Source organism: Musca domestica, unplaced genomic scaffold (assembly GCF_030504385.1).
Source record: "Musca domestica strain aabys unplaced genomic scaffold, Musca_domestica.polishedcontigs.V.1.1 69, whole genome shotgun sequence".
Classification (NCBI taxonomy): Eukaryota; Metazoa; Arthropoda; class Insecta; order Diptera; family Muscidae; genus Musca; species Musca domestica.
The window spans coordinates 3,507,391-3,533,225 of NW_026712380.1; the positions used below are offsets into that span (position 1 = coordinate 3,507,391).

Genomic DNA, 25,835 nt, shown 5'->3' on the forward strand with positions numbered 1-25,835 from the left:
CTACTTCAAAACACTAAAAGTACTATTGAGCGATTGGAAAACTTTTGCTAACAAAGTGCCGAGCACTTCCTAAAAATTTTATATTTTGTTCCAGAATATTTTCACAATTATTATTCGGCAGCACTGTGGTACTAATGTCTTTCTTTTGTTGTATGTTAGTGTTTATACATTTGGCATACTTACATGGAATAGCTGAGGCAGAATCATGCGGATCCGGCTGATAGCCTTCCTTGGAAAAGTAGTCGATTTTAACACAGTTATATGTTTCCACTCCTGTGCCAGCACCCCGTGTATGGAAAAAACACATAATGGTGTTTTTTGTTGTTTCAGTCATTGTTATTAAGTTGAGTGCGTTTATGGTTTGGAAAATGTGACGGGGAATGTGGGTGGTCGTTCCCGCATTATTGTAGTCGGTGTGTGGATGATGGTTTCGGTGGTGGTGGTGGTGGTGGTGGTGTTTGGAGACAATGGTGTTATTTTCATTGGCATTATTATTGTAAGTCATGTTTTCCGTCATTGTTGTTTTTATTGTTATTATTATTTTTTATTATTGTTGTTGTTGTTGGTCGTGGTTTCATTCATGTTTTTCGTTCAGCATTTTGTAATCCATATGTCAGTGGAATACAAATAATCCATTTCCATTGATTCGGGTAGCGAGTTGGTTGGTTTTGTTTTTTTGTTTTTTTGTTTTTGTCAGTTTTGGTTTTTGAAGTTCGATGATATTATTATTTTTTTGTTTTGTTTTTATTTTCATTTTCATTTTTTGCATCCAAAGCATCAATGCAGAACAGGATATGCAAAAGTTGTCGAAGTTGAATTTTTTTAGTATTTGTTTTGGATGTTTTGCACGACGATGATGATGATGACGTTGTAATTATTTGTTTACCACATTGTGGGTGTCGTTGAGTGAAAAAAAGTGGAGAAAAGAGAGAAAAACAAAATAAATTGACATTTTTATTAATCAAAGTTTTGTTTAAAAACACATTTGTTATTTATAATAAAAATATTTCCTATGGCATTGTTTGGATTATGTTCAACAAGTTTTGTTTTTGTCTAAGGTTATTATTTTAATTTATTTTCAACACACACACACATATACAAGTATATGCATATGTTTATTGTTTACATATTATTTCCTTTGGGGAAAAACATGAACCTAACCTAATTTTTTTTTTTTTTTTTTTTTTTTTTTTTTTTTTTTTTTTTTGGAAAATAAAAATGTTGAAAATATGTGTTAAATTTAATTGGACAATATATGAGGTGATTTGATAATTCAATTAAAAATTGGGTAAAGCTGTTTAAGGTTGACATAAAGGATGTGTATCTCAATGGATATGATTTGGGTATGCATTCTTCTACTATGCCTTGTAAAATATGATCGTAGACTACAGGGTGAGATGAAAAAACTGCAACCAACTTAAACTGGTGTCATTTCTAAGCCACTCGTCCGACAGCTGTTAAAATTATTCCAATGACAGCTCAATATATTTTTTACAAGCGTACAAAAGCATTTTGGTGAAAATTTTCCAGAAAAAATGTTATTCGTGATGGAATTCAAGCGTGATAGTGTGATTTCTTTATATTTGGCTGGAAAACCACAAGTGGCTATCGTTAGATCACTCCAGCATTTAAATGTGAATAAATTTGTGTCTCGTCGCTCGTTCCGTGATACTGGTAGCGTAGCCCGACGTCAAGGAAGTGGACGGAAGAAAACAGCAACATCAGCAGAAATGGTTCGAAAAGTAAAGAAGCGACTTGATCGAAAACCGCGTCACAGAGGCCGAAAATAGCTCGCTCGTTACCGTGATACTGTTAGCGTAGCCCGACGTCAAGTAAGTGGAAGGAAGAACAACACCAACAACACCAGTAGAATTGGTTCGAAAAATTAGTAAGACTTGATCGAAAACCGCGTCGCAAAGGCCGAAAATGGCTCGTGAGCTGAACATATTGTAATATTCCATTCCGCAAAAATTAAAAATGAGCTCGGGGTAAAGCCATTGAAATTCCAAAAAGTGCAAGAACTAACACTGCAACAGAAAGAAAATAAACTCAAAACAGCTAAAGAGTTGCTTCGCTTGGACGAAAGTGGTGAACTGCCGAATTTGGTTTTCTCCGATGAGAAAACATTCGTCGTCCAGCAGTTTGTAAACAAACAAAATGATCGTGTTTACTTGCCAAAGAGGTCAGCTGAAAATGTGCACTTCGGTTGGCCACTAGAACACAAGCGCCGACCATGGCGATGCTGTGGGCCGCCATAACAGCCGATGGTCGCTCTCCACTCGTATTAATCGACCGTGGCATCAGAATTAATGCCGAATATTCTGGAGGGTGTATTAAAGCCTTGGGCAGTCAAACATTTTGGTCGCAGACCTTGGACATTCCAACAGGACTCAGCACCAGCGCACTCAGCACGCGCCACTTTATAAAATAAGGTTCCTGGCTTCATTTCCAGCGCACAATGGCCACCAAAATCTCCGGACACTAATCCGTAGTGGAGTGTCGGTCACCTCAAGCAAGCGCTTCGCCGGGAATGGACCAAATTACTGCAGAGCAACATTCGGGCAGCGTGTGACGGTTTCATTGGCCGTTTAAAGGTCATAATTCGTGACAAAGTTGACCAATTCGAACAAATCTAAACTGATTCTAAAATTTGATGCTATTTCCGACATTTTTGCTTTCAATCAATAAAATTTAAAAAAAACAGTAAAGAAAGTCCTAAAGTCGGGCGGGGCCGATTTTATGATAACCTACACCACTTTGCTAATTTAGTTGAGCTCCACTTAATAATTAAAAGTTTTTATGGGAGAATTCAATCATACACGCTATGATTATAATTATAATTTAAAATTCAAAGGAATAAATATGCCGAAGCATTTGTATCTCTTAAATTCGGACTTGTATTATGTATATATTCGCCCATTTGGTGCGAAATTAATTTGAAATCAGATAAAGATATATATGGGGACTATATCCAAATCTGAACCGATCTCGATAAAATTTGGCAAAGATATTTCTGAGCTGTATTTCTGAGCTAAGTTTGGTATTGGAAGAAGGGATAGATAGGGAAATACGAATTATTTCATCAGTGTCTAACTATTCTAACGTTTGCCTCGCGGATACCTATGCGCCTCAGCGAGTTGCAGGCTTAGTTATTAATATGATTGGGAGGTTTTGCCATTGTGGACCTCGCAACGTTTACCATTTCGATGATGTATGGAGAACGATAATAAAAAAAAAACAAAATCAGAAAACCACATTGTTTCGAAAGAAGCGCACTTGATTTTAAATGCGGGAGGGGACGACCCAATAAAGATGAGGCGTGACATAGTATTTTAAAGTATACAACCAAAAAATAAACAGTTGTGCGCTCTCCTTGGGGCAAACAAAACCCTGAGGCTCAGCCAGAAGAGTGTTCCTTAGGTTAGGGGACGACCCGCCCCTCTCAGATAAAGAATTAAACATTACTGTCAAACCTACATCTCTCAGATCTCAAGTGAAGTCTTGCAAGATGCTATAGAGGTATGTTATCAAAGAACCTGTCAGCATTCATGCGGCTCACGACAGCATCGGCCGTTAGTAGGAGGGGCCATAAACGGAGGGGCCATAAACGGAGGGGCCATAAACGGAGGTGCCATAAACGGTCAATAAAATATTGCAAAAATGTTAATAGCCTACCTCGGGAAGAAGACTAGCCCACTTGTGAGCAAACACAGATACCGATAAATCGACTTAAAATTTTAGACTGATTTAGAATAAAAATGCTTAATACATATACAGGGTGACATAAAAAAAACTGCAACAAAGTCAAACGCAACAATTTTGACACTTTTTTAAATTTTATTGAATGAAAGCAAAAAATGTCGGAAATAGCACCAAATTTCAGAATAAGTTTAGATTTGTTCGAATTGGTCACCTTTGGTACAATTTATGGCCTCCAAGCGGTCAATGAAACCGTCACACGCTGCCCGAATGTTGCTCTGCGGTATTTTGGCCCATTCCCGGCGAAGTGCAAGCTTGAGGTGATCGACACTTTGGTATTTTTTAGTGCCAACCTTGCTTTCCAAAATACTCCGGACACAATAGTCCAACGGATTGGTATCCGGAGATTTTGGTGGCCACTGTGCGCTGGAAATTAAGCGAGGAATCTCATTTTGTAACCATTCTTGGGTGGCGCTTGCTGAGTGCGATGGTGCCGAGTCTTGTTGGAATGTGCAATGTTTGCGTGCCCAAGGCTTTCATACACCCTCCAAAACATTTTCGCCATAATATTCGGCATATAATCTGATGCCACGGTCGATTAATACGAACGGAGAGTGACCATCGGCTATTATGGCGGCCCACACCATCACTATGGCCGGCGCTTGAGTTCTGGTGGCCAACTCAACCCTGTTGAGGTGTACGTTCTTGCACTTTTTGGAATTTCAATGGCTTAACCCTGAACTCATTTTTCAATATTTGCCCAATGGAATATTGCGATATGTTCAGCTCACGAGCTTCTGTCATGAGCTGTTATTTAAGAAAATATAGCCACAAACCATTTGCTCAGAATGTATTTTGTCTAGTCTTTACCAATTTATGTCTTTGCTGTGTGTGACTTTTAATACTAATCAATTGCCATAGATTTTTAGGCCATCCTAAAAAAAACGAAATATTACCTTACCTAATCCCCAAGCAATCTGAGAGCTTAGCTTTTGTAAAAAAAAGAGAACCCACATCACCATAACTACTTCTTCGATGACCGCCACATCCGAGCAGTCAAAAGAAAAATATTGTAATTCGAACAAAGTTTTAAGCACTTTACTGGTTTGCAATGCGTTTTTATTCGTTCTCTTCAGAAAAAGTTAACTTTTCTCTCCCTCCCTCAGTTCAATATTATTTCCATGACAAAGAAGACATAGACAAAAAAGAAGAAAGTTTTCAAACCCCCACCCCCCCCCACACCTCCATTCGTTAGAAAATAAAAAAAAACACAAGTTTTCACGTATTCAATATTGAGATTGTATACAACGATGAACATCAACTTATACAAGGATAAATAAATGCAGCTATATTTGCACACACATATCTATGTGTGTGTGCGTGCATATGTATGCATGTGTGCGAGAAACAATTTAATATATGGAAAACTTTTACTTATGTTAGCATTAAAAAGCTTTACAGCCAGATTGCTGCAATTCTAAGAACATGGATTTATTGTGTATGTTTTTAAAAAAATACATGTACTTTTTGTATTTTTTTACTTTATTGAAAACAAAAAAAAAACACAAATTTTAATATTATTGAAGCATGTGAATTGTGGTTTATGTTATTGTTTATTGAATTTAATAAAACATAAGAATATTTATTAAGCCACAGAGCATTACAAACTAAGATATTAGATATTATTCAATTCAACCCTAAACCACAATTGACTTTCAATTTTCGACACTAATTGACATTTTTATACCTATCCCCCTTTGATAGTTTAAAACAAAGAAAAGCGGTCAGATCTGTGAACTTCATCATGATTTCAAAGGGCGTACATAGAGACACACACATAAGGTCATATGCCTATATCTAAGACTAGCTATTTAAGGCATAGAGGTACCATTACATATTTTACACCAGAATCTTTTTTCTAAGTAGAAAATTTTAGAAATTTTTAAACGAAAATAAAAATAGAAGACCTTCTATTTTAAGATCTGAGGTAAGTAGCAAAGTAAAAAGCCATTAAGGAAAAGACAAAAGTCGGCCGGGGCCGACTATATGATACCCAACAACACTACGCATATTTAGTAGAGCTCCCGTAACAAAATAATTTATTACAAGTACAATTTGGCAAAGGTATTTCCGAGCTTTATTATGTACTTGCTTCTAGACTGAATTTGGCCGGATATGCCAAATTTCAGGACTTTTTCACAGATATTGGTCATTTCGTGCACAATTAACCCGAAATCGGTTGAAGATATATATGGGACCTCCATCCAAATCTGAACCGATCTTTATAAAATTTGGCAGAGGTGTTTCTGAGCTCTATAAAATATCTGGTACCGAATATCATTACAAATTTGAGCGACTTAAACACCAAATCAGATGAAACATACCGGGTGAAATAAAACCAGTAAAGAAAGTCCTAAAGTCGGGCGGGGCCGATTTTATTATACCCTACACCACTTTGCTAATTTAGTTGAGCTCCACATAACAATTAAAAGTTTTTATGGGAGAATTCAATCATACACCCTATGATTATAATTATAATTTAAAATTCAAAGGACTAAATATGCCAAAGCATTTGTATCTTTTAAATTCGGACTTGTATTGCCCATTTGGTGCAAAATTAATTTGAAATCAGATAAAGATATATATGGGAACTATATCCAAATCTGAACCGATGTCGATAAAATTTGGCAAAGATATTTTTAAGCTGTATTGAATATATTTCCCTGAATATCGTTGTTACGGAGTGCATATTACGGATGTAGGTAACAAATACAACAAATCGGATGAACAATATATATGGGAGCTATAGCTATATCTGACCCGATCTTCACCAAATTTGGCATACTACCTTCTAGACTCAATTCGGTCGTATGTGCCAAATTCCATCCCATTTGGGCAAATATTAGACATTTGGTGCACAATAAAAGGTAAATCGGACGAAGTTATATATGGGAGCTATATCCAAATCTAAACCGATCTAGATAAAATTTAGCAAAGGTATTTCTGAGCTGCATTTGATATATTTCCCCAAATATTGTTGTTACATAGTGCATATTACGGCTGCGGAGGACAAAAATAACAAATCGGATGAACAATATATATGGGAGCTATAGCTATATCTGAACCGATTTCGATAAAATTTGGCATACTTATCTGCAGGCCTAATTTGGTTGTATGTGCAAAATTCCATACTATTCGGGCTGATATTACACGTTTGGTGCACAATAAAAGGCAAATCGGACGAAGATATATATGGCAGCTATATCTAAATTTTTACAGATTATCTCCAATTTCAATAGGGTTCGTCCTTAGGCCAAACAAATGTTGTTTGCAAAATTTCATCTCAATCGGATAATAAATGCGACCTGCATTTTGTTCACAAGAATACATGGACAGACGGACGGACAGATGGACTGACATGCATAAATCAACTCAGAAAGTGATTCTATGCAGATCATCAAAAGGAACTATGGGTCTATCTCGTTTCCTTTTGCCTGTTACAAACAAATGCACAAAGACATAATACCCTGACCACCTTGTGGTGTAGGGTATAGAAACCCGTTCGTACGCGATAAAATATGGATTTTTTCATATCTTACCCAAAAGAGCTAAAAATCGTATTACAATTCAAAACCAGTAAGGAAAGCTCAAAAGTCGGGCGGGGCCGACTATATTATACCCTACACCACTATGCATATGTAGTAGAGCTCTCGTAAAAAGGTTTATACAGGGCATTTCAGAGCTCTATGAGATATTTGGTAAAAAATCAAAATCTAATTCTATCGTGCATTTTACGAACTATAGCTATCTCTGAACCGGGTTTCTCCAAATTTTACGTATTAGCTTCTAGACTGGTGATTTAGGCTGATATTGACCATTTAGTGCACATTTAACCCGAAATCGGATGAAGATATATATGAGAGCTATATCCAAATCTGAACCGATTTCGATAAAATTTAAAACAGCTATTCCTGTGCTCCATCTAATACCTGGTACCAAATATCACGGTTGTGGAGTGAATATTACGAATGTATGGGACTAAAACTCTAAATCGGATGAAACATATATATGGTTGCTATATCTATATCTGAACCGATTTTCACTAAATTTGATATACTTGCTTCTAGGCTGAATTTGGTCCGATGTACTAAAATTCAGTCCATTTGGACTTATATCGGCCATTTGGTGCACAATTAACCCGAAATCGAATGAAGATATATATGGGAGCTATATCCAAATCTGAACCGACTTCGATAAAATTACAAACAGCTATTTCTGGGCTGTATCTTATATCTGGTACCAAATATCATTCTTGTGGAGTGCATATTACGAATGTGAGAGGCTTAAACACCAAATCGGATGAAAGATATATATGGGAGCTATAGCTATATCTGAACCGATTTTCTCCAAATTTGATATACTTGCTTCTAGGCCGAACTCGGTTGGGTATGCCAAAATTCAGGTAATTTGGACTGATAGTGGACATTTGGTGCACATTTAACCCGAAATCGGATGAAGATATATATGGGAGCTATAGCTGTTTCTGAACTGATTTTCTCCAAGTTTGTTGTATTTGCTTTAAGGCTAATCTCGGTCACATGTGCCAAAATTCGGGCCATTTGGGCTGATATTGGCCATTTGGTGGTCAATTAACCCGAAATCGGATGAAGATATATATGGGAGCTATATCCAAATCTGAACCGATTTCGATAAAATTTAAAACAGCTATTTCTGTGCTCCATCTAATACCTGGTACCAAATATCACGGTTGTGGAGTGCATAGTAGGTATGTGAGGGACTTAAAGATCAAATCGGATGAAAGATGTATATGGGAGCTATAGCTATATCTGAACCGATTTTCTCCAAATTTGATACACTTGCTTCTAGGCCGAACTCGGTTGGGTGTGCCAAAATTCAGGTAATTTGGACTGATAGTGGACATTTGGTGCACATTTAACCCGAAATCGGATGAAGATATATATGGGAGCTATATCTAAATTTGATCCGATTCTCACCAATTTCAATAGGGTTCGTCCTTGGGCCAAAAAAATATTGTTTGGAAAATTTCATCTCAATCGGATAATAAATGCGACCTGCATTTTGTTCACAAGAATACATGGACAGACGGACGGACAGACGGACTGACGTGCATAAATCGACTCAGAAAGTGATTCTATGAAGGTTCTCAAAAGTAACTATGGGTCTATCTCGTTTCCTTCTCCATGTTACAAACAAATGCACAAAGACATAATACCCTTACCACTATGTGGTGTAGGGTATAAAAAAAACACTACAAATGTACTTTCGAAAATAGGAAGTCAAAATAAAACATTACTATTGAAAAATTTAAAATTTATCATTTTTACGCGATTTTTTGGATTTTATCCTTTTCTGCCAAGAGACAATTCCGAATTATTCTTTTATATATATATATAGATTTAATATATGCCTGTTTTCTTGTCCATCTTATATTCGTTCATGCATAATAGTAGCATCACATACAGATATCATTGTATCATTGGATATCATTGTGTGCACATTCTGTAAAATATCAACCTGTCAAATGTCAACGTATTGCATTGCACATTTTTTTATTCCTACCTATGGTTGTTGCTTTTTTTACTTAAATTCATCATCAAATTTACTAGATTTACTGATTCTTTTATGTGACTATTTTTTCGAAACTTTTGTACAAATATTCAGATATTTTCAATTTAACTTTCAAATCATATATTTTAATATAACAAAAATAAAATAATTCTTCGATACATAATGGACAACATATTATTAGTTCAACAAATTTTGCATTATTCTTTTCTTATGAATATAACAATACCATCTTCCATGGCCTCAACAGAGAAAAATCACATGCCAACTAATTGACATTGTCACTCGAAGTCAATTGAAAGCCCAAAGCCAAGACAGATATAACACCGTAAAATTGATTATTATTTTTATTTAACCTCAACTTGTGGAGTTGTAAATCTTTAGAATTTTTTTTTTGTTCTTGCATCGTAATCCGACCAATCAACTTTGTCTCTGTGCACTTGTCAGAATACAAAAAGAAGAATAGAATCTTTGAACAATTTGTTCTTCCTTTTTTTAGATAAAGAAGAAGTTGAGGTTTTATTCCCTGAAGTATAAGGAGATATGCATATAAATCTGAAACAATTTATTTGACCATAAGTTTTGAAAAAAAAACAACAAAAAATAAAAATGCATACGACGATGAAATTATTTTCCATAGCAAACACGGAGCAAAGAGATATAGAGCTTTTGTTGTTGTTGTTCTTCACTAACTGCCACATCACTCAGTTTTTGCTTATCACGTCGTTGTCGTGTGCTGGTCGTCCCCGTCAAAAGAAAAAGTTACAATTTTAAGTTTTGTTAGTGTTGTTGCTGTTGTTTCTTTGTCATCCTCTAAACATTCATTTATCAACACATTAGCTAACAATCAATCTTCGTTTCTGGTTTAAGCCGACAGGACAGGAATGGAAAAAAGTAAATAAATATTCCACCAAGTGGGAGTCGGTGAAAGGGTGTGATCAAAAAAGTTCCGATCATTTTAACTATTTCTTGGATTTGAAAGTGTATGCGCTTAGATACAACTCCTACATATGTTTAAACTGGTAGTCTTGTTTTAAGTATTTTGTTTTCAGAGAAGATTCAAATCAGTCATCTTGGCTTTTGAATTCGGATGTGTTCACACTGTGATGCCGCTACTCATTGCTTCGAATAATAACATAAAGTTATTTTGCCTTGTAAATTTGTTTAAGGAAAATCATTATTTTTATACCTTAGTCATATGGCTACAGAGGGTACATATCATTTAGACCATAGATCTCTTTGAACCAAATCCGTTTTAGGACATTTGGAGTCGATCTATGGTTGCCCGTCCGTGCGTTCTTCTGTCCGTACGATAACTTTCGAAGGGAACATTCGATTTGATGCAAACTTAGTACATCTCAATATTATTATCAAACTTATAATGAGTTCGGAGATGGGTTATATCGTTCCACTCCTTCTGGTACCTCCACCAAAAGGTCAAAATCAATCCATCCATCATCCAATTTTGAGAAAACTATGCAAATCCTAATATTTCTATCAACTCATGTTATCGTTTCACTCCTTCTGGTACCTCCCCCACAACGGGTCAAATTTTTAAATAACCATGAAGTTATTTCGTTTCTAAGTTATTCCGTTTATAAGTCAAGAACCGCTGGACTAATGTTTACAATTCTCATCTATTCAAAATAGTATCTTGTCAGAAAAGGATAACATCGAAGAAAATCGCTTAAAATGTGACAATAAACAAGTAAAAAAGCTGTAAGTTCGGCCGGGCCGAACTTTTAATACCCTTCACCATTTGGTACAAATTTGGCAATTTCCAAAAAAAAAAAAAATAAAATCCGTTAAAAATTCTGTTAAAATCTTAAAAATACCGAATGCTTATACGACGACGTGGATTTGCATAGGCAACTTTTGTCATAAGTTATTACAATATTTAAATGCGAAACTTGAAGAAAAATCAGTTTATAATGTAGCTAAAATCATCAAAATTCCGAATATGGGGGGTACCGTTATATAGGGGCTATACGTAGACGTGGACCTGCACAGACAATTTTCAGGCATGGACTGAAGTATCCATTATGAACTTCACATGCGAAATTTGAAACAATCCCGGTAAATAGTGTCGCTAAAATCATCAAAATACCGAATTTCGGGGGGTACGGTATATTGGGGCTATATGAAGACGTGGACCTACATGACCCATTTTATGTTTTATGCTGCAGTATCTATTACGAACTTCAAATACCAAATTTGGAACAATTCCGCAAAATAATGTCGGTAAAATCATCAAAATACCGAATATCGGGGGGTACCGTTATATGGGGACTATATGAAGACGTGGACCTACATGACTCATTTTTTGACTTAGGATGTAGTATCCATTACGAACTTCAAATGCCAAATTTGAAACAATTCTGGTGAATAATGTCGCTAAAATCATCAAAATACCGAATATCGGGAGGTACCGTTATATGGGGGCTATATGATAACTTGGACCTACAGGGCCCATTTACGAACTTATCCTGCCTACTGGCAAAATATACATGTGTGCAAAATTTTAGCCTTCTATATCAATTTGTTCGAAAGATAGCGTGATTAAAACAGACAGACGGACAGACAGACGGACATGGCTAAATCGTCTTAGAATTTTACGCTGACCAAGAACATATATACTTTGTTGGGTCAGACATGAGTATATCGATGAGTTACAAACGGAATGACAAAATTAATATACCCTCCATTGTATGGTGGAGGGTATAAAAATGAATATTTTTTGACACGGAATTTTGTACGAGAAGAGATTTCAGGACAGGGAAGAAGTCTAGCATTTTGAATGACCATTGGATAATATTTAGCTGTAAAATCTACCACATCTTTCGTGTGAAATTATTTTGAATACCTAACAACACGAGTGGGTGCGTAATATCACGATAACTCCTGAAGGAAGTATCCGTTTTGGTCCAAACTTGGTACATCGTAATATTTTTGTTAAACTTAAATCGAGTTCGGAGATGGGCAATATCAGTCCACTCTTTCTTGTACCTCCCCCACAAAAGGTCGAAATTTTCGAAAAATATATTTTTTGCACAGAAAGAAAATGGATTATCCGATTTCTATGGAAATCCTGCGTCAGTGCTAGGTCAGGTGTGAACATGGACAATATCGGTCCACTCCATCAAGTACCTCCCCCACAAAGGGTCAATATTTTGAAAAATTACAACCCTTATAAAATATAATGTAAGTTCCGATTGTCTTCAAATTGCACACATCCCATTATTTATATTAACCCAAGGTCTGGTGTTAAGATGGAATATATCGGTCCATTCCTTCTGGTACCTCACCCACAAAAGGTCGAAATTTTAAAAATATATATTTTTTGCACAAAAATAACATAGGTCTAAATTTTAAAAATATATATTTTTTGCACAAAAATAACATGGGTCTACGTTTTGGCATATCCGCCTCCCGATATTCGGTATTTCAGTTTGTGGTTTTCACCACATCTTTTCTCGGATTTGTCTAACAATTATGAGTTCTAGCTCCGGTTGTGAAATAGTGTATGTATAGGTCTACATAACGGTACCTCCTGATACTCGGTAATTTGATGATTTTTTTTTTTTCTAAAAATTGGTATTTGTAGGTCATAATGGGTTCCAGCTTCTGTGGTGGAACATAGTATATATAGGTCCAAATTTTGGTATAATGCCTATTTAACGATACCTCCCGATATTGGTGTTTTGATGATTTTTGTCACATTTTTCCACGGAATTGTCTAAAAATTGGTATTTGTAGATTCTAATTGATTCTAGCCCCGGTGGCAGAACATTGAATATTAAGGTCCACGTTTTCCTGTAGCGCATATATAACAATACCAAGCGCTATTCGGTATTTTGATAATTCTAGTCACTCGCGAAACCAGAAAATGGTTTTAAATTTGGTATTTTAGAAGATTTGATCGATAACAATCCTCGAAGTATAAAATTGTCTATGGGGGTTCCCGTTTTGATATGGCCCCCATACAACGGCCTCACCCAATTTATGGGTTTTGGAAAAGTTTAACAGCGTTATCCAAACGGTCTTAGTCGGTATTTCTAGTTTAAAGTGGAGAAGGTATGAAATCAGATACTTTTATATAAAAATGTTTTCTTTACCCAATGGTGGAGGGTATTAAAAGTTCGATCCGGTCAAGCTTAATGTTTTTTTAGTTTTTAGTTTTTTTTTGTCTTATTTTCATCGCATGAATCTGTATACCCTCCACCATTCTATGGAGGGTATATTAATTTTGTCATTCCGTTTGTAACTCCTCGAAATACTCATTTCAGGCCCAACAAAGTATATATATTCTTGATCAACGTAAAATTCTAAGGCGATTTAGCCATGTCCGTCTGTCTGTCCATCTGTCTGTTGCAATCACGCTATCTTTCGAACGAATTGAGATAGAAGGCTAACATTTTGCACACATGTATATTTTGCCAGTAGGCAGGGTAAGTTCGTAAATGGACCATGTAGGCCCACGTTATCATATTGCCCCCATATAACGGTACCTCCCGATATTCGGTATTTTGATGATTTTAGCGACATTATTCAACGGAATTGTTTCAAATTTGGTATTTGAAGTTCGAAATGGATACTACAGCTAAGACAGAAAATTGTCTGTACAGGTCCACGTCTTCGTATGGCCCCCATGTAAAGGTACCTCCCGATATTCGGTATTTTGATGATTTTAGCGACATTACTCACCGGAATTATGTCAAATTTGGTATTTTAAGTTCGCAATGAATACTAAATCCTAAGACAGAAAATTGTTTGTGCAGCTCCACGTCTTCGTATAGCCCCCTTATAACGGTACCTCCCGATAATCGGTATTTTGATGACTGTAGCTATACTACTCACCGATTTTTTTTTTTCTAAGTTTCGCATTTGAATATTGTAATGGCTTACGAAAAAAAACTACCTATGCAGGTCCATGTCGTCGTGCTGACCCTAACATAACGGTTACTTTCTGTATTTCTAAGATTTTAACGGATTTTATTATACCCTACATCACAAGGTGGTCAGGGTATTATGTCTTTGTGCATTTGCTTGTAACAGGCAAAAGGAAACGAGATGGACCCATAGTTCCTTTTGATGATCTGCATAGAATCACATTCTGAGTCGATTTATGCATGTCCGTCCGTCCGTCTGTCTATGTATTTTTGTAAACAAAATACAGTTCGCATTTATTGCCGTATCCAGATGAAATTTTGCACAGATCATTTGTTTGGCCCAAGGACGAACCCTATTGAAATTGGAGATAATCGGTCAAAATTTAGATATAGCTCCCATATATATCTTCGTCCGATTTGTCTTTTATTGTGCACCAAACGTGTAATATCAGCCCGAATTGTATGGAATTTTGCATATACGCCCAAATTAGGCCTGAAAATATGTATGCCAAATTTGATCGAAATCGGTTCAGATATAGCTATAGCTCCCATATATATTGTTCATCCGATTTGTTAGTTTTGTCCACCGCCGCCGTAATATGCACTCAGTAACAACAATATTTGGGGAAATATATCAAATACAGCTCAGAAATACATTTGCTAAATTTTATCGAGATCGGTTCTGATTTAGATATAGCTCCCATATATAACTTCGTCCGATTTACCATTTATTGTGCACCAAACGTCTAATATTTGTCCAAATGGGATGGAATTTGGCACTTACGACCGAATTGAGTCTAGAAGCTAGTATGTCAAATTTGGTGAAGATCGGTTCAGATATAGCTATAGCTTCCATATATATTATTCATCCGATTTGTTATATTTGTTACCCACAACCGTAGTATGCACTCCGTAACAACGATATTCAGGGAAATATATCAAATACAGCTCAGAAATATCTTTGCCAAATTTTATCGAGATCGGTTCAGATTTGGATATAGCACCCATATATATCTTTATCCGATTTCAAATTAATTTTGCACCAAATGGGAAATACAATTTAAAAGATACAAATAAAGATACAAATGATTCGGCATATTTATTCCTTTGAACTTTAAATTATAATCATAGCTAGTATGATTGAATTCTCCCATAAAAACTTTTAATTGTTATGTGGAGCTCTACTAAATTAGCAAAGTAGTGTAGGGTATCATAAAGTCGGCCCCGCCCGACTTAATTTGTATTAATTATAATAGTGAATTGTAAACTTTGAAAAATTTGTTCAGCTTAAAAGCAATTATCGTCCGATGTTCACGAAATTTTTTCATGGGGAAGTTTAGGATCAGAATAGAAGAGATTTGTTTTTGAAGATGCTCGCAAAATTGATCAAAAATCAAAAAATCTTCTAGATTTTACAGTCGCTCTACAGTTCTCAACTAAGGACCAATAGACATGGAATTTTTTATGAGGTTTCAGCTTAGGACAGCGCTGAAGCCTAATATTTGGGATGGTCATCGCATAATATTTAGCGATGAAATGGACAACAAATTTGTGTGAAAAAATACCAAAATTAACGAAATCATAAATACATGACCTCTGACCTTTACATTGATGCTGATTTCGTTGTGAACATAGTCAAATATTGAAGATACCATAAATCATATAGAGGTATCTCAATTTTGAAATATTGTTTTGAATACCTATTAACCCGACATGGGGCGTAAATATAGGGAAATGCTACAAAGATTTTGGCGACAAATTTATTGAATGTGAATTTTTATGTTCTTTCCGAAAGACCGATGCTTTTTATAGAGACCATACGTATTTGGAAAATACTGGTCTATTGGCTGTATATGAACATTTGACTGCATTATTTATTCCCTTCGAAAGATACAAGATTCTTTGTGAGTTACGAATAGGCCTAATCGACTAATTTTATTAATTTTAATAAGCCATTGCTAGTGTGGAACATTACCTTCTGTAGCCATAGGGGTGGTTTTATACATATATTTTCCTTTCACTGTATGTATCTATGCTAAACAGTAATAGAAACTAATATTTTAAATATTACTCAATTCCGAAACACATATTCTGACTACGTGCCAATAGTATTTACCCTTTTATTTGAACCACTCAACTAAATATGTCTTTTTCGCTCTTTTGGCTCTAGCACCACACATTTGCCATGTGTGTGTGTCTGTATGTGTAGTGAGGTGATGCGCTTTTCATGTATACGTTTGTGTAAAACTATAGCAGGACAAAACATTTGATGATGTCGAGGAACACCATAGCAAACTAGCGAGTGAGTGAGTGAGTGAGTGACGGAGTAAATGACAGACAGCCAGGAAGACAAGCGGACACACAGACACGTAAAATACGATATGTTCAGACTTATATCCTTTCATGTGTATTAAGGAAGGCAAAAAAACAACAGCAACTTAACTAACTTCTAACCGAAAAGGACTTGTAAAAACACACAACAGCTCTTGAAACTACGATACACCAACAAAGAACGAAAAAGAGGAAGGACACAGCAAAAAACAAAAGTGATATAAAGTGCATTAAATCTATTTTCAAATATTGTTGTCTTGGTCTTTGTTACTGTAGACGTTGTTGTTGTTGTTTTTTCGTGAGTTTTTGTATTAATTTACAATTTTAAAAACACAAAACAAACAAATCTTTAGAAGTCAGTTTGTAAGATTTTTATTTGTTGCTATAGCGCTCATTGCCGGGAGTATGAAATGAGTCCTTGGTGGCTTAGATTTTATTTGAAATTTATTGTTTAAAAATAATAATTAGCTCTTTACATTTTTGGAATGTTATTAGTCTCCTCTATGGAAAATATGTTTTTCCTATTGCTGAAAATATTTGTCAAATTCCTCTACCAACTTCAATCCGCCCCTATGTAAAGCGTCAAAATGTCAATGTGTCAACTTTGTTTTTATTCATTCTCTGCTGTTGTTGGATTATCTCGAAAGTGTATTCTATGCACACGAAAAAATTACCTTCCACTTTCGTAAAAGCATTTAGTTTTTTTGGTGGCATTTCTAAAACAAAACACAAAAAGAAAAGAAAAACAACCAAAAAATTCTTTCCGTTTTGCCAGTGATAGTTGAACTGCTAAAAACATTTTAACATTCTTCCGGCTGATTATGACTTTTTTTCTATTTTCTTTTTTTAGCATTTTTCTATTTTTTTTTTTTTTTTTTAATTTTGCATAGAATATAAATGATGTAACAGGACGCAGAAAAATGCGCGGATATTTGCTATAAGAAATTAAAAAAAGGAAAACGCTGCTAACTCGGCACCATTAGAAAGGAAATTGCAAAATATTAAAAAATCAGCCGAACAAATGCTTTTTAAACTATAAACATACAGAATATCCGATGGGGTCAGTTATATAAGGGATATACGATGTTGAGAATGTTCTCAGGTAATTTTCTATCATAGGAAGTGGTATCCAATACGAACTCCATATATACGGATTTGAAAGATTTACGTCGAGAAATGTTGCATATATCATACAATTATTTTTATATGGTGGCTATACAAAAACAAGGAAGAAACGGCTATAGTCGTGCAGGGCCGAACATGTGATACTCTACGACATTACAATAAGTTAGAAGTCCCCTTATGTTCAAATTTCATTCTTGAAATGATGTCATAGAGCCCTGCCCAGATGTTACCCTTAGATTTTTGACAGGAGGCATTTGCCCAATATTTACTCACTACGACGTGTCGCCAGGTATGCAAAACAATTTCACATTAAAGTTGTGGTCCATTTTACAACTAAACTAAACAAGTATAATCCAATGGCCATCCAAAATGCTCGACATCTTCCATGTCCTTAAGCTCTCCTCATTCAAAATTCCTTGTCGATTGGTTTTCAATTGTGACCTGCAGAGAGACCTTTGTAGGAAAAAATTTCATTTTTATATCCATTTGAACCCCTAAATGTTCATCTTAAAAAACAATACGCTTTAATTCTGACCCTAACCCTACCCCATGCCAAATTTCGTTAGGATCGGAAGAGAATTGCGATCTGTACAGGGGGAGATGAAAAAACTACAACAAACTTCAGATTGCTGTCATTTCTAAGCCACTCGTCCGACAGCTATTAAAATTATTCCAGTGACAGCTCATTGTATTGTTTACACGCGTACAGAAGCATTTTGGGGAGAATTTTCCGGATAAAAAGTTATTCGTGATAGAATTCAAGCGTGATAGTGTGATTTCTTTATACTTGGCTGGAAAACCACAGGTGAATTTAATGTGAATAAATCTTTTGGGTGTCGTACCATCGCTCGTTACCGTGATACTGGTAGCATAGATAAAGAGTTGCTTCGCTTGGCAGAAAGTGGTGAACTGCCGAATTTGGCTTTCTCCGATGAGAAAGCATTCGTTGTCCCGCAGTTTGTAACAAAACAAAATTATCGTGTTAACTTGCCAAAGAGATCAGCTCAAAATGAGCACCTTCGGTTGGCCACCAGAACTCAAGCGCCGGCCATGGTCACTCTCCGCTCGTATTAATCGACCGTGGCATTAGAATAAATTCCGAATATTATCGCGAAAATATTCTGGAGGGAGTATTAAAGCCTTTTGGCACGCAAACATTTTGGCCGCAGACCTTGGACATTACAACAGGACTCAGCACGCGCCACCCAAAAATAGTTACAGAATGAGGTTCCTCGCTTCATTTCCACCGCACAATGGCCACCAAAATCTCCGGATACCAATCTGTTGGACTATTGTGTCTGGAGTATTTTGGAAAGCTTCGCCGGGAATGGACCAAAATACCACAGAGCATCATTCGGGCAGCGTGTGATGGTTTTATTGGCCGTTTGAAGGCCATAATTCGTGCCAAAGGTGACCAATTCGAACAAATCTAAACTTATTCTAAAATTTGATGCTATTTCCGTCATCTTCTGCTTTCATTCAATAAAATTAAAAAAATGTAAAAGGTTTGGCGTTTGATTTTGTGGCAGTTTTCTTATCTCACCCTGTAGTTTATCGTTATATGGGGGCTTTATGAAGACCTACATAAGTAATTTTTTGTCATAGGCTGTACTACCGATTCCGAACATCAAATACGAAATTTAAAATATCAATATCAAAATATTTAATATTGGGAGGTACCGCCATATGAGGGCTATACGAAAACGTGGGCCAACATGGTCCATTTATGAACTTAACTCACTTACCTACTGGCAAAATACGCACGTGTGCAAAATTTTAGCTTTCTGTCTCAATTCGCTTTAAAGATCTCGTGATTACAACAGACGAACAGACAGAAGATTATCGCTAAATCAAATTCGATTTTAACGCTAATCAAGAATTTATGTACTTTGTTGTGTCTAAAATGAGTATTTGGATGAGTTACAAACGGAATGGCAAAGTTCATATACCCTCCACAGGATGCAGCAGGGTATACCAAGCAAGCAAAGGCTGTAAAGGGTTGTCCATATTCGACGGACTCATCTGGCAACGCCATAACTTTTGACAGAGATGTCACATCGCTTAATGACATACCGCGTTTGAAGCGTCAGTCCAAGCAGATTTTTACCATGAACTAATACACGCCACGCGAGCGCTCTGAAATAGTTGAAATTTACAAGAAGTCAATTGTGAAAACTCAACGTGCTTTTAAAACATTAAAAAATGTGAAAAGTGCGCCTTCTAAGAACACCATTAAGCGTTTATACGAAAAATTTTCGACTGCTAAGGCTCTTTCTAATCCAAATAGGCCATATAAAAGTCGACCAAGGCAATCGGCCGAGAATATCGCTGCCGTACGAGCCAGTGTTGAGAGGTCCCAAAGAACATCCCAAAAATGGCGTTCTCAGCAGTTGGGCATGGCTGGGTCCACTTTACAACGGATTATTCGCATTGATTTACATTTGTTCCCGTACAAAATTCAATTGACGTAAAGAATGTAGCCTGCGGACAAGCCTCGTCGATTGGAATGGGTCCAAAGAGTCATGGGTCCGTCGAATATGGGCAACCCTGTAGTTGGGCTGACCATATGATATGATGACCTACAACACTAAAATATATTTTGAAAAATCCCTTAGGTCTAAAGCCATGTCAATAGATTTTTTTGAAATAATGCCATACGATTTCCAACAAAAGATTCAGCCCATTTTACCCGCTTAAAATTATCAGAAGGCCAAAATTCCGTGTCTATTCTTCATTAAGTGTAACCTGTGAAGCGAAAAAGAAGCCTCTATCCTATCCTGGTCCTATTAAATGATCGGACGATATTTGTTACATGGCGTAGGCGAAAAAGAGGCTTCTATCCTGGCCTGGCCCGATTCAACGATCGGGCGATAATATAATGTGCATCTATCACATGCAATATCCAGCACTTCCGGCGAAACCGCAATTCTCTCTAATCACATCTAATATGCCAAAAAGTCTTTATTGAATTTTCCATTATCATTTTCTCTTTAAACAATTTCCCTTTCATGTCCACCCAACACACATCCATGACAATTTCGCCCAATTATTTCCAACAGAAATTGTTAAGACATTTTATTTGATTACATTTTAAAGCATGTTTGCCCAAGAAAACTCACTTTGTAGCCCAAATGTAGATTCCGGAATAAACTGCGTTACAGAACAAACGAAACGAAAACAAATTGAATTTAATTAACTCGTGCAGCAAAACATTTCATTGGAAACCCATAATTCTTGGTATTGTGCAAAAATGTTCGTACAAAATTCCCCAATCAATTTAAGAAGTTTTCAATGGTTTCTGGTGGGTCTTGTCATTAGGGTTGAATGTTGATGATGTTCATGTTGCGATTGTTGTTGTTGTTTCTACTGCCTACTAAGTTTGTTATTGCAGCAGTTGTTCATGTTTTATGATTCTTATTTAATATTTACACAGAATACGGAGACAGAGAGAATGAGCGAGCAAGCGAGCCAGAACGAGTTCAGTTTAATATTTAATTTACGAAAGGAAAAGAAAATGCAAGAAAAACTTGCTTGTTTTTTAAGTTTTGATGTTCATACACACAAGGCATAAACATTCAGGCATACATACATCTGGAATGTGTTTAGAATACAGGAATTCACAACAATGATACGAGAATACAAGTACTTGTTTTGTGCACCCTACACTAATGCAAATGTTTTCTGGTAAGAAGGGTTGTGTCGATCTGGTTCCGTACACCAGTTCCTGCGCGTATGAGTGATGTAATACATTTAATATATCTCATTCATACGCAGAGCTATCATACAAACGACCGTCTAGGGAACTAAAAAAACAAGTAAAAAAGCTGTAAGTTCGGCCGGCCGAACTTTTAATACCCTCCACCATTTGGTAAAAATTGGCAATTTCCAAAAAAAAAAAAAAAATAAATAAAATCCGTTAAATACTCTGTTAAAATCTTAAAAATACCGAATGCTTATACGACGACGTGGACCTGCATAGGCAACTTCTGTCATAAGTTATTACAATATTTAAATGCGAAACCTGAAGAAAAATATGTTTATAATGTAGCTATAATCATCAAAATACCGAATATGGGGGTACCGTTATATGGGGGCTATACGAAGACGTGGACCTGCACAGACAGTTTTCTGGTATGGGCTGAAGTATCCATTACGAACTTCACATGCGAAATTTGAAACAATCCCGGTAAATCATGTCGCTAAAATCATCAAAATACAGAATATGGGGGGTACGGTATATGTGGGCTATACGAAGACGTGGACCTACATGGCCCATTTTCTGTTTTATGCTGCAGTATCTATTACGAACTTCAAATACCAAATTTGGAACGATTCCGTTAAATAATGTCGCTAAAATCGTCAAATTACCGAATATCGGGGTGTACCGTTATATGGGGGCTATATGAAGACGTGGACCTACATGGCTCATTTTTTGACTTAGGGTGAAGTATCCATTACGAACTTCAAATACCAAATTCCGAATTCAAAAACGATTCCGGTAAACAATGTCGCTAAAATTATCAAAATACCGAATATCGGGGGGTACCGTTATATGGGGGTACACAAAGACGTGGACCTGCAAAGATAATTTTCTGTTTTAGGCTGTAGTATCCATTACGAACTTCAAATGCCAAATTTGAAACAATTCCGGTGAATAATGTCGCTAAAATCATCAAAATACCGAATATCGGGAGGTACCGTTATATGGGGGCTATGTGATAACTTGGACCTACATGGCCCATTTACGAACATAACCTGCCTACTGACAAAATGTACATGTGTGCACAATTTTAGCCTTCTATCTCTTTTTTTTTTCGAAAGATAGCGTGATTACAACAGACAGACAGACGGACAGACAGACGGACTTGGCTAAATCGTCTTAGAATTTTACGCTGATCAAGAATATATATACTTTCTTGGGTCTGGCATGAGTATTTCGAGGAGTTACAAACGGAATGACAAAATTAATATACCCTCCATAGTATGGTGGAGGGTATAAAAACTGGGACCAAGTCAAACGCCATAATTTTTATTTATTTTTTTTTTTAATTTTATTGAATGAAAGCAACAAATGTCGGAAATAGCATCAAATTTTAGAATAAGTTTAGATTTGCTTGACTTGGGCTCCTTTGGCACGAATTATGGCCTTCAAACTGTATTTTGGCCCATTTCCGACGAAGCGCTTGCTTGAGGTGATCGACACTTTGGTATTTTTTAGTGCCAACCTTGCTTTCAAAAATATTCCAGACACAATATTTCAACTGGAAATGAAGCGAGGAACCTCATTTTGTAACCATTTTTGAGTGGTGCTGAGTCCTCTTGGAATGCCCAAGGTCTGTGGCCAAAATGTTTGCTTGCACAATACACCCTCAGAATATTTTCACGATAATATTCGGCATTTTCTTCTGATGTCATTTCGGCATTTTCTTCAGGTCGATTAATACGAGCGGAGAGCGACCATCGGCTGTTATGGCGGCCCACACCATCACCATGGCCGGTGCTTGAGTTCTGGTGGCCAACCGAAGGTGCACATTTTCAGATGACCTCCTTGGCAAGTAAACACGACAATTTTGTTTGTATAAAAACTGGTGGACAACGAATGTTTTCTCATCGGAGAAAACCAAATTCGGCAGTTCACCACTTTCGGCCAAGCGAAGCAAATCTTTAGCTCTTTCTGTTGCGGTGTAAGTTCTTGCACTTTTTGGAATTTCAATGGCTTTACCCCGTGCTCGTTTTTCAATATTTGCCGAATGGAATATTGCGATATGTTCAGCTCTCGAGCCATTTTACGGCCTCAGCGACAACGAATGTTTTCGGCATTCGCCACTTTCGGCCAAGCGAAGCAAATCTTTAGATCTTTCTGTTGCGGTGCAAGTTCTTGCACTTTTTTTAATTTCAATGGCTTTACCCCGAGCTCGTTTTTCAATATTTGCCGAATGGAATATTGCGATATGTTCAGCTCTCTAGCCATTTTACGGCCTCAGCGACGCGGGTTTCTTCTTCTTTACTTTTCGAATCATTTCTGCTGATGTTGCTGTTTTCATCCGTCCACATCCTTGACTTCGGGCAACGCTACCAGTATCACGGTAACGAGCGATGGTACGAGACACAAAAGATTTATTCACATTTAAATGCTGGAGGACTCTAACGATAGCCACTTGTGGTTTTCCAAATTATATAATGAACTGTCACTGGAATAATTTTAACAGATGTCGGACGAGTGGCTTAAAAATGATAGCAGTCTTAGGTTGGTTGCATCATTTTCATCTCCCTTATACATATAAAACTTGCTTATGCAGGTCCTCGTCTTCGTATAGCTCCTATATAACGATACCTCCCTCAAAATTCAAATTTCGTAATTTAAGTTCGTAATAGCTACTTTAGAATATGACATAAAATTACTTATGAAGGAACACGTCTTCCAATAGCCCCCCTATAAGAGGTATCATTTGAGATGTACTTTTCCACGAAATTTTTTTAGTTCCTTCAAAATTATGAAGGGTACTAAAAGTTCGTCCTAGTCCAACCGGGACAATATCGACAAATTTCTCACATTTTATGAGATATGTAATCATTTGTGGAAAATTTTAAAATTTATGCGATGTACCAGGCACAGAGGTACCAAAAGGACCGGTCCGAAAAATTTTATATTTACCAAGTTTGAAAAAAAATCGCTGAAATGTTTCTCGTGTTTAGAGAGAGATAAAATTATTCAAAATGTTGACACTTTGTGGGAAAGATACCAGAAGGAGTAAACCGATTTATTACACCTTTACTTTAGATCTTGTGTTAGTGGAAATATTGGAATATGTGAACCTCAGAATAAATCGGATACTTGTTTCGAATGTTTTGTGAGTTTTTGTTATTTAATATTTTGACTCTTTATGGTGTAACTGCCAATAGGAGTGGTCCTATATTTTGTTTTGGTAGACATATTGGGATGTGTGGAATTTGAAGAGAATTGGATGCTCAATTCGCGTTTTATGATCGCGTTTTCGCGTTTTATAAATTGGACGAAGTTATATATGGGAGCTATATCCAAATCTGAACCGATCTAGACAAAATTTAGCAAAGATATTTCTGAGCTGTTTTGATATATTTCCCCAAATATGGTTGTTACAGAGTGCATATTACGGCTGCGGAGGACAAAAATAACAAATCGGATGAGCAATATATATGGGAGCTATAGCTATATCTGAACTGATTTCGATCAAATTTGGCATACTTATTTTCAGGCCTAATTTGGTTATGTGCAAAATTCCATACTATTCGAGCCAATGATTATTGCCAATTTTCACCCTTTCTGGGGGAGGGTGGGCAGATATCGTCCATTTTTGAACCTGACCTAGCACTGACAAAAATATTGGGATTCGCAGAATTCCTACAATATTGGATGATCCTTTCTCTTTATATGAGATAAAATATTTTCTTGGAAAATTTTGACCTTTTGTGGGGAAGTTACCAGAAGGAGTAAACCGATCTATGTTTGAAAATAACGTAACGATGTACCTAGTTTGCAACCATCGGATACCCCCTTCGAGATGTATATGTATTGTGCACCTCCGACTCCAAATATCGTCTTTCCATGAGACACATTTAGGCCACATCAATGATATATGCCCTTTGAAGATCCACGTTGCATTATGCAACCGTGGTACCTTCATCATAAAATATCATTATTTTCGAAAGTTATTTTGAAGATCTTAGTCATAATTTCCAAAAAATTAAGCTTCAAGTTCCGCATTTTTACAGGCAATTCAATCTTCATTGCGTAGGGTATCAACGAACATCCATGTGATTACATTCGTTTCCTACGCTCCCCGTCTTATTTAAACTTTATTTGTTTATTTCTTCTTAAGCTTTCCATATGCTGATCAACTTTCAAGAAGACGTCGAAGAAGACGAAGAAAAAGTAACAGCAAATAGGAGAGGAAAAAAAAGATAAGTATGGAATTCTGAAAACAACATTAACAATAATAGAACAAATGTAGAAAGTACATTTACAAACGGGTTATATTCTCTCCTCATATCCAGCTATCTCTCTATCTATGCATGTATTCAACCTCCCCCCCCCCCTTTTCCCCCATCACTGCATCTATACTTCTCGTGTCGGGGGTATAAAAGTTCCTGTTGTTCTGATTACTTTTATGTTGTTGGAACTGTTGTTAGTTTCTTTTCTTTTTC

General features: G+C 36.4%; 1 protein-coding gene across 1 annotated transcript in view; it reads right to left on the reverse strand.

Annotated features, from left to right (window-relative positions):
- The window catches only part of LOC101899367 (uncharacterized), a 134,004-nt gene that overhangs the window by 68,300 nt on the left and 39,869 nt on the right, over nt 1–25,835 (reverse strand). Inside the window, exon 6 of the mRNA XM_059129829.1 lies at nt 184–270. Within this exon, the coding sequence (XP_058985812.1) occupies nt 184–270 (87 nt within the window). The remainder of the gene's footprint in view (nt 1–183; nt 271–25,835) is intronic.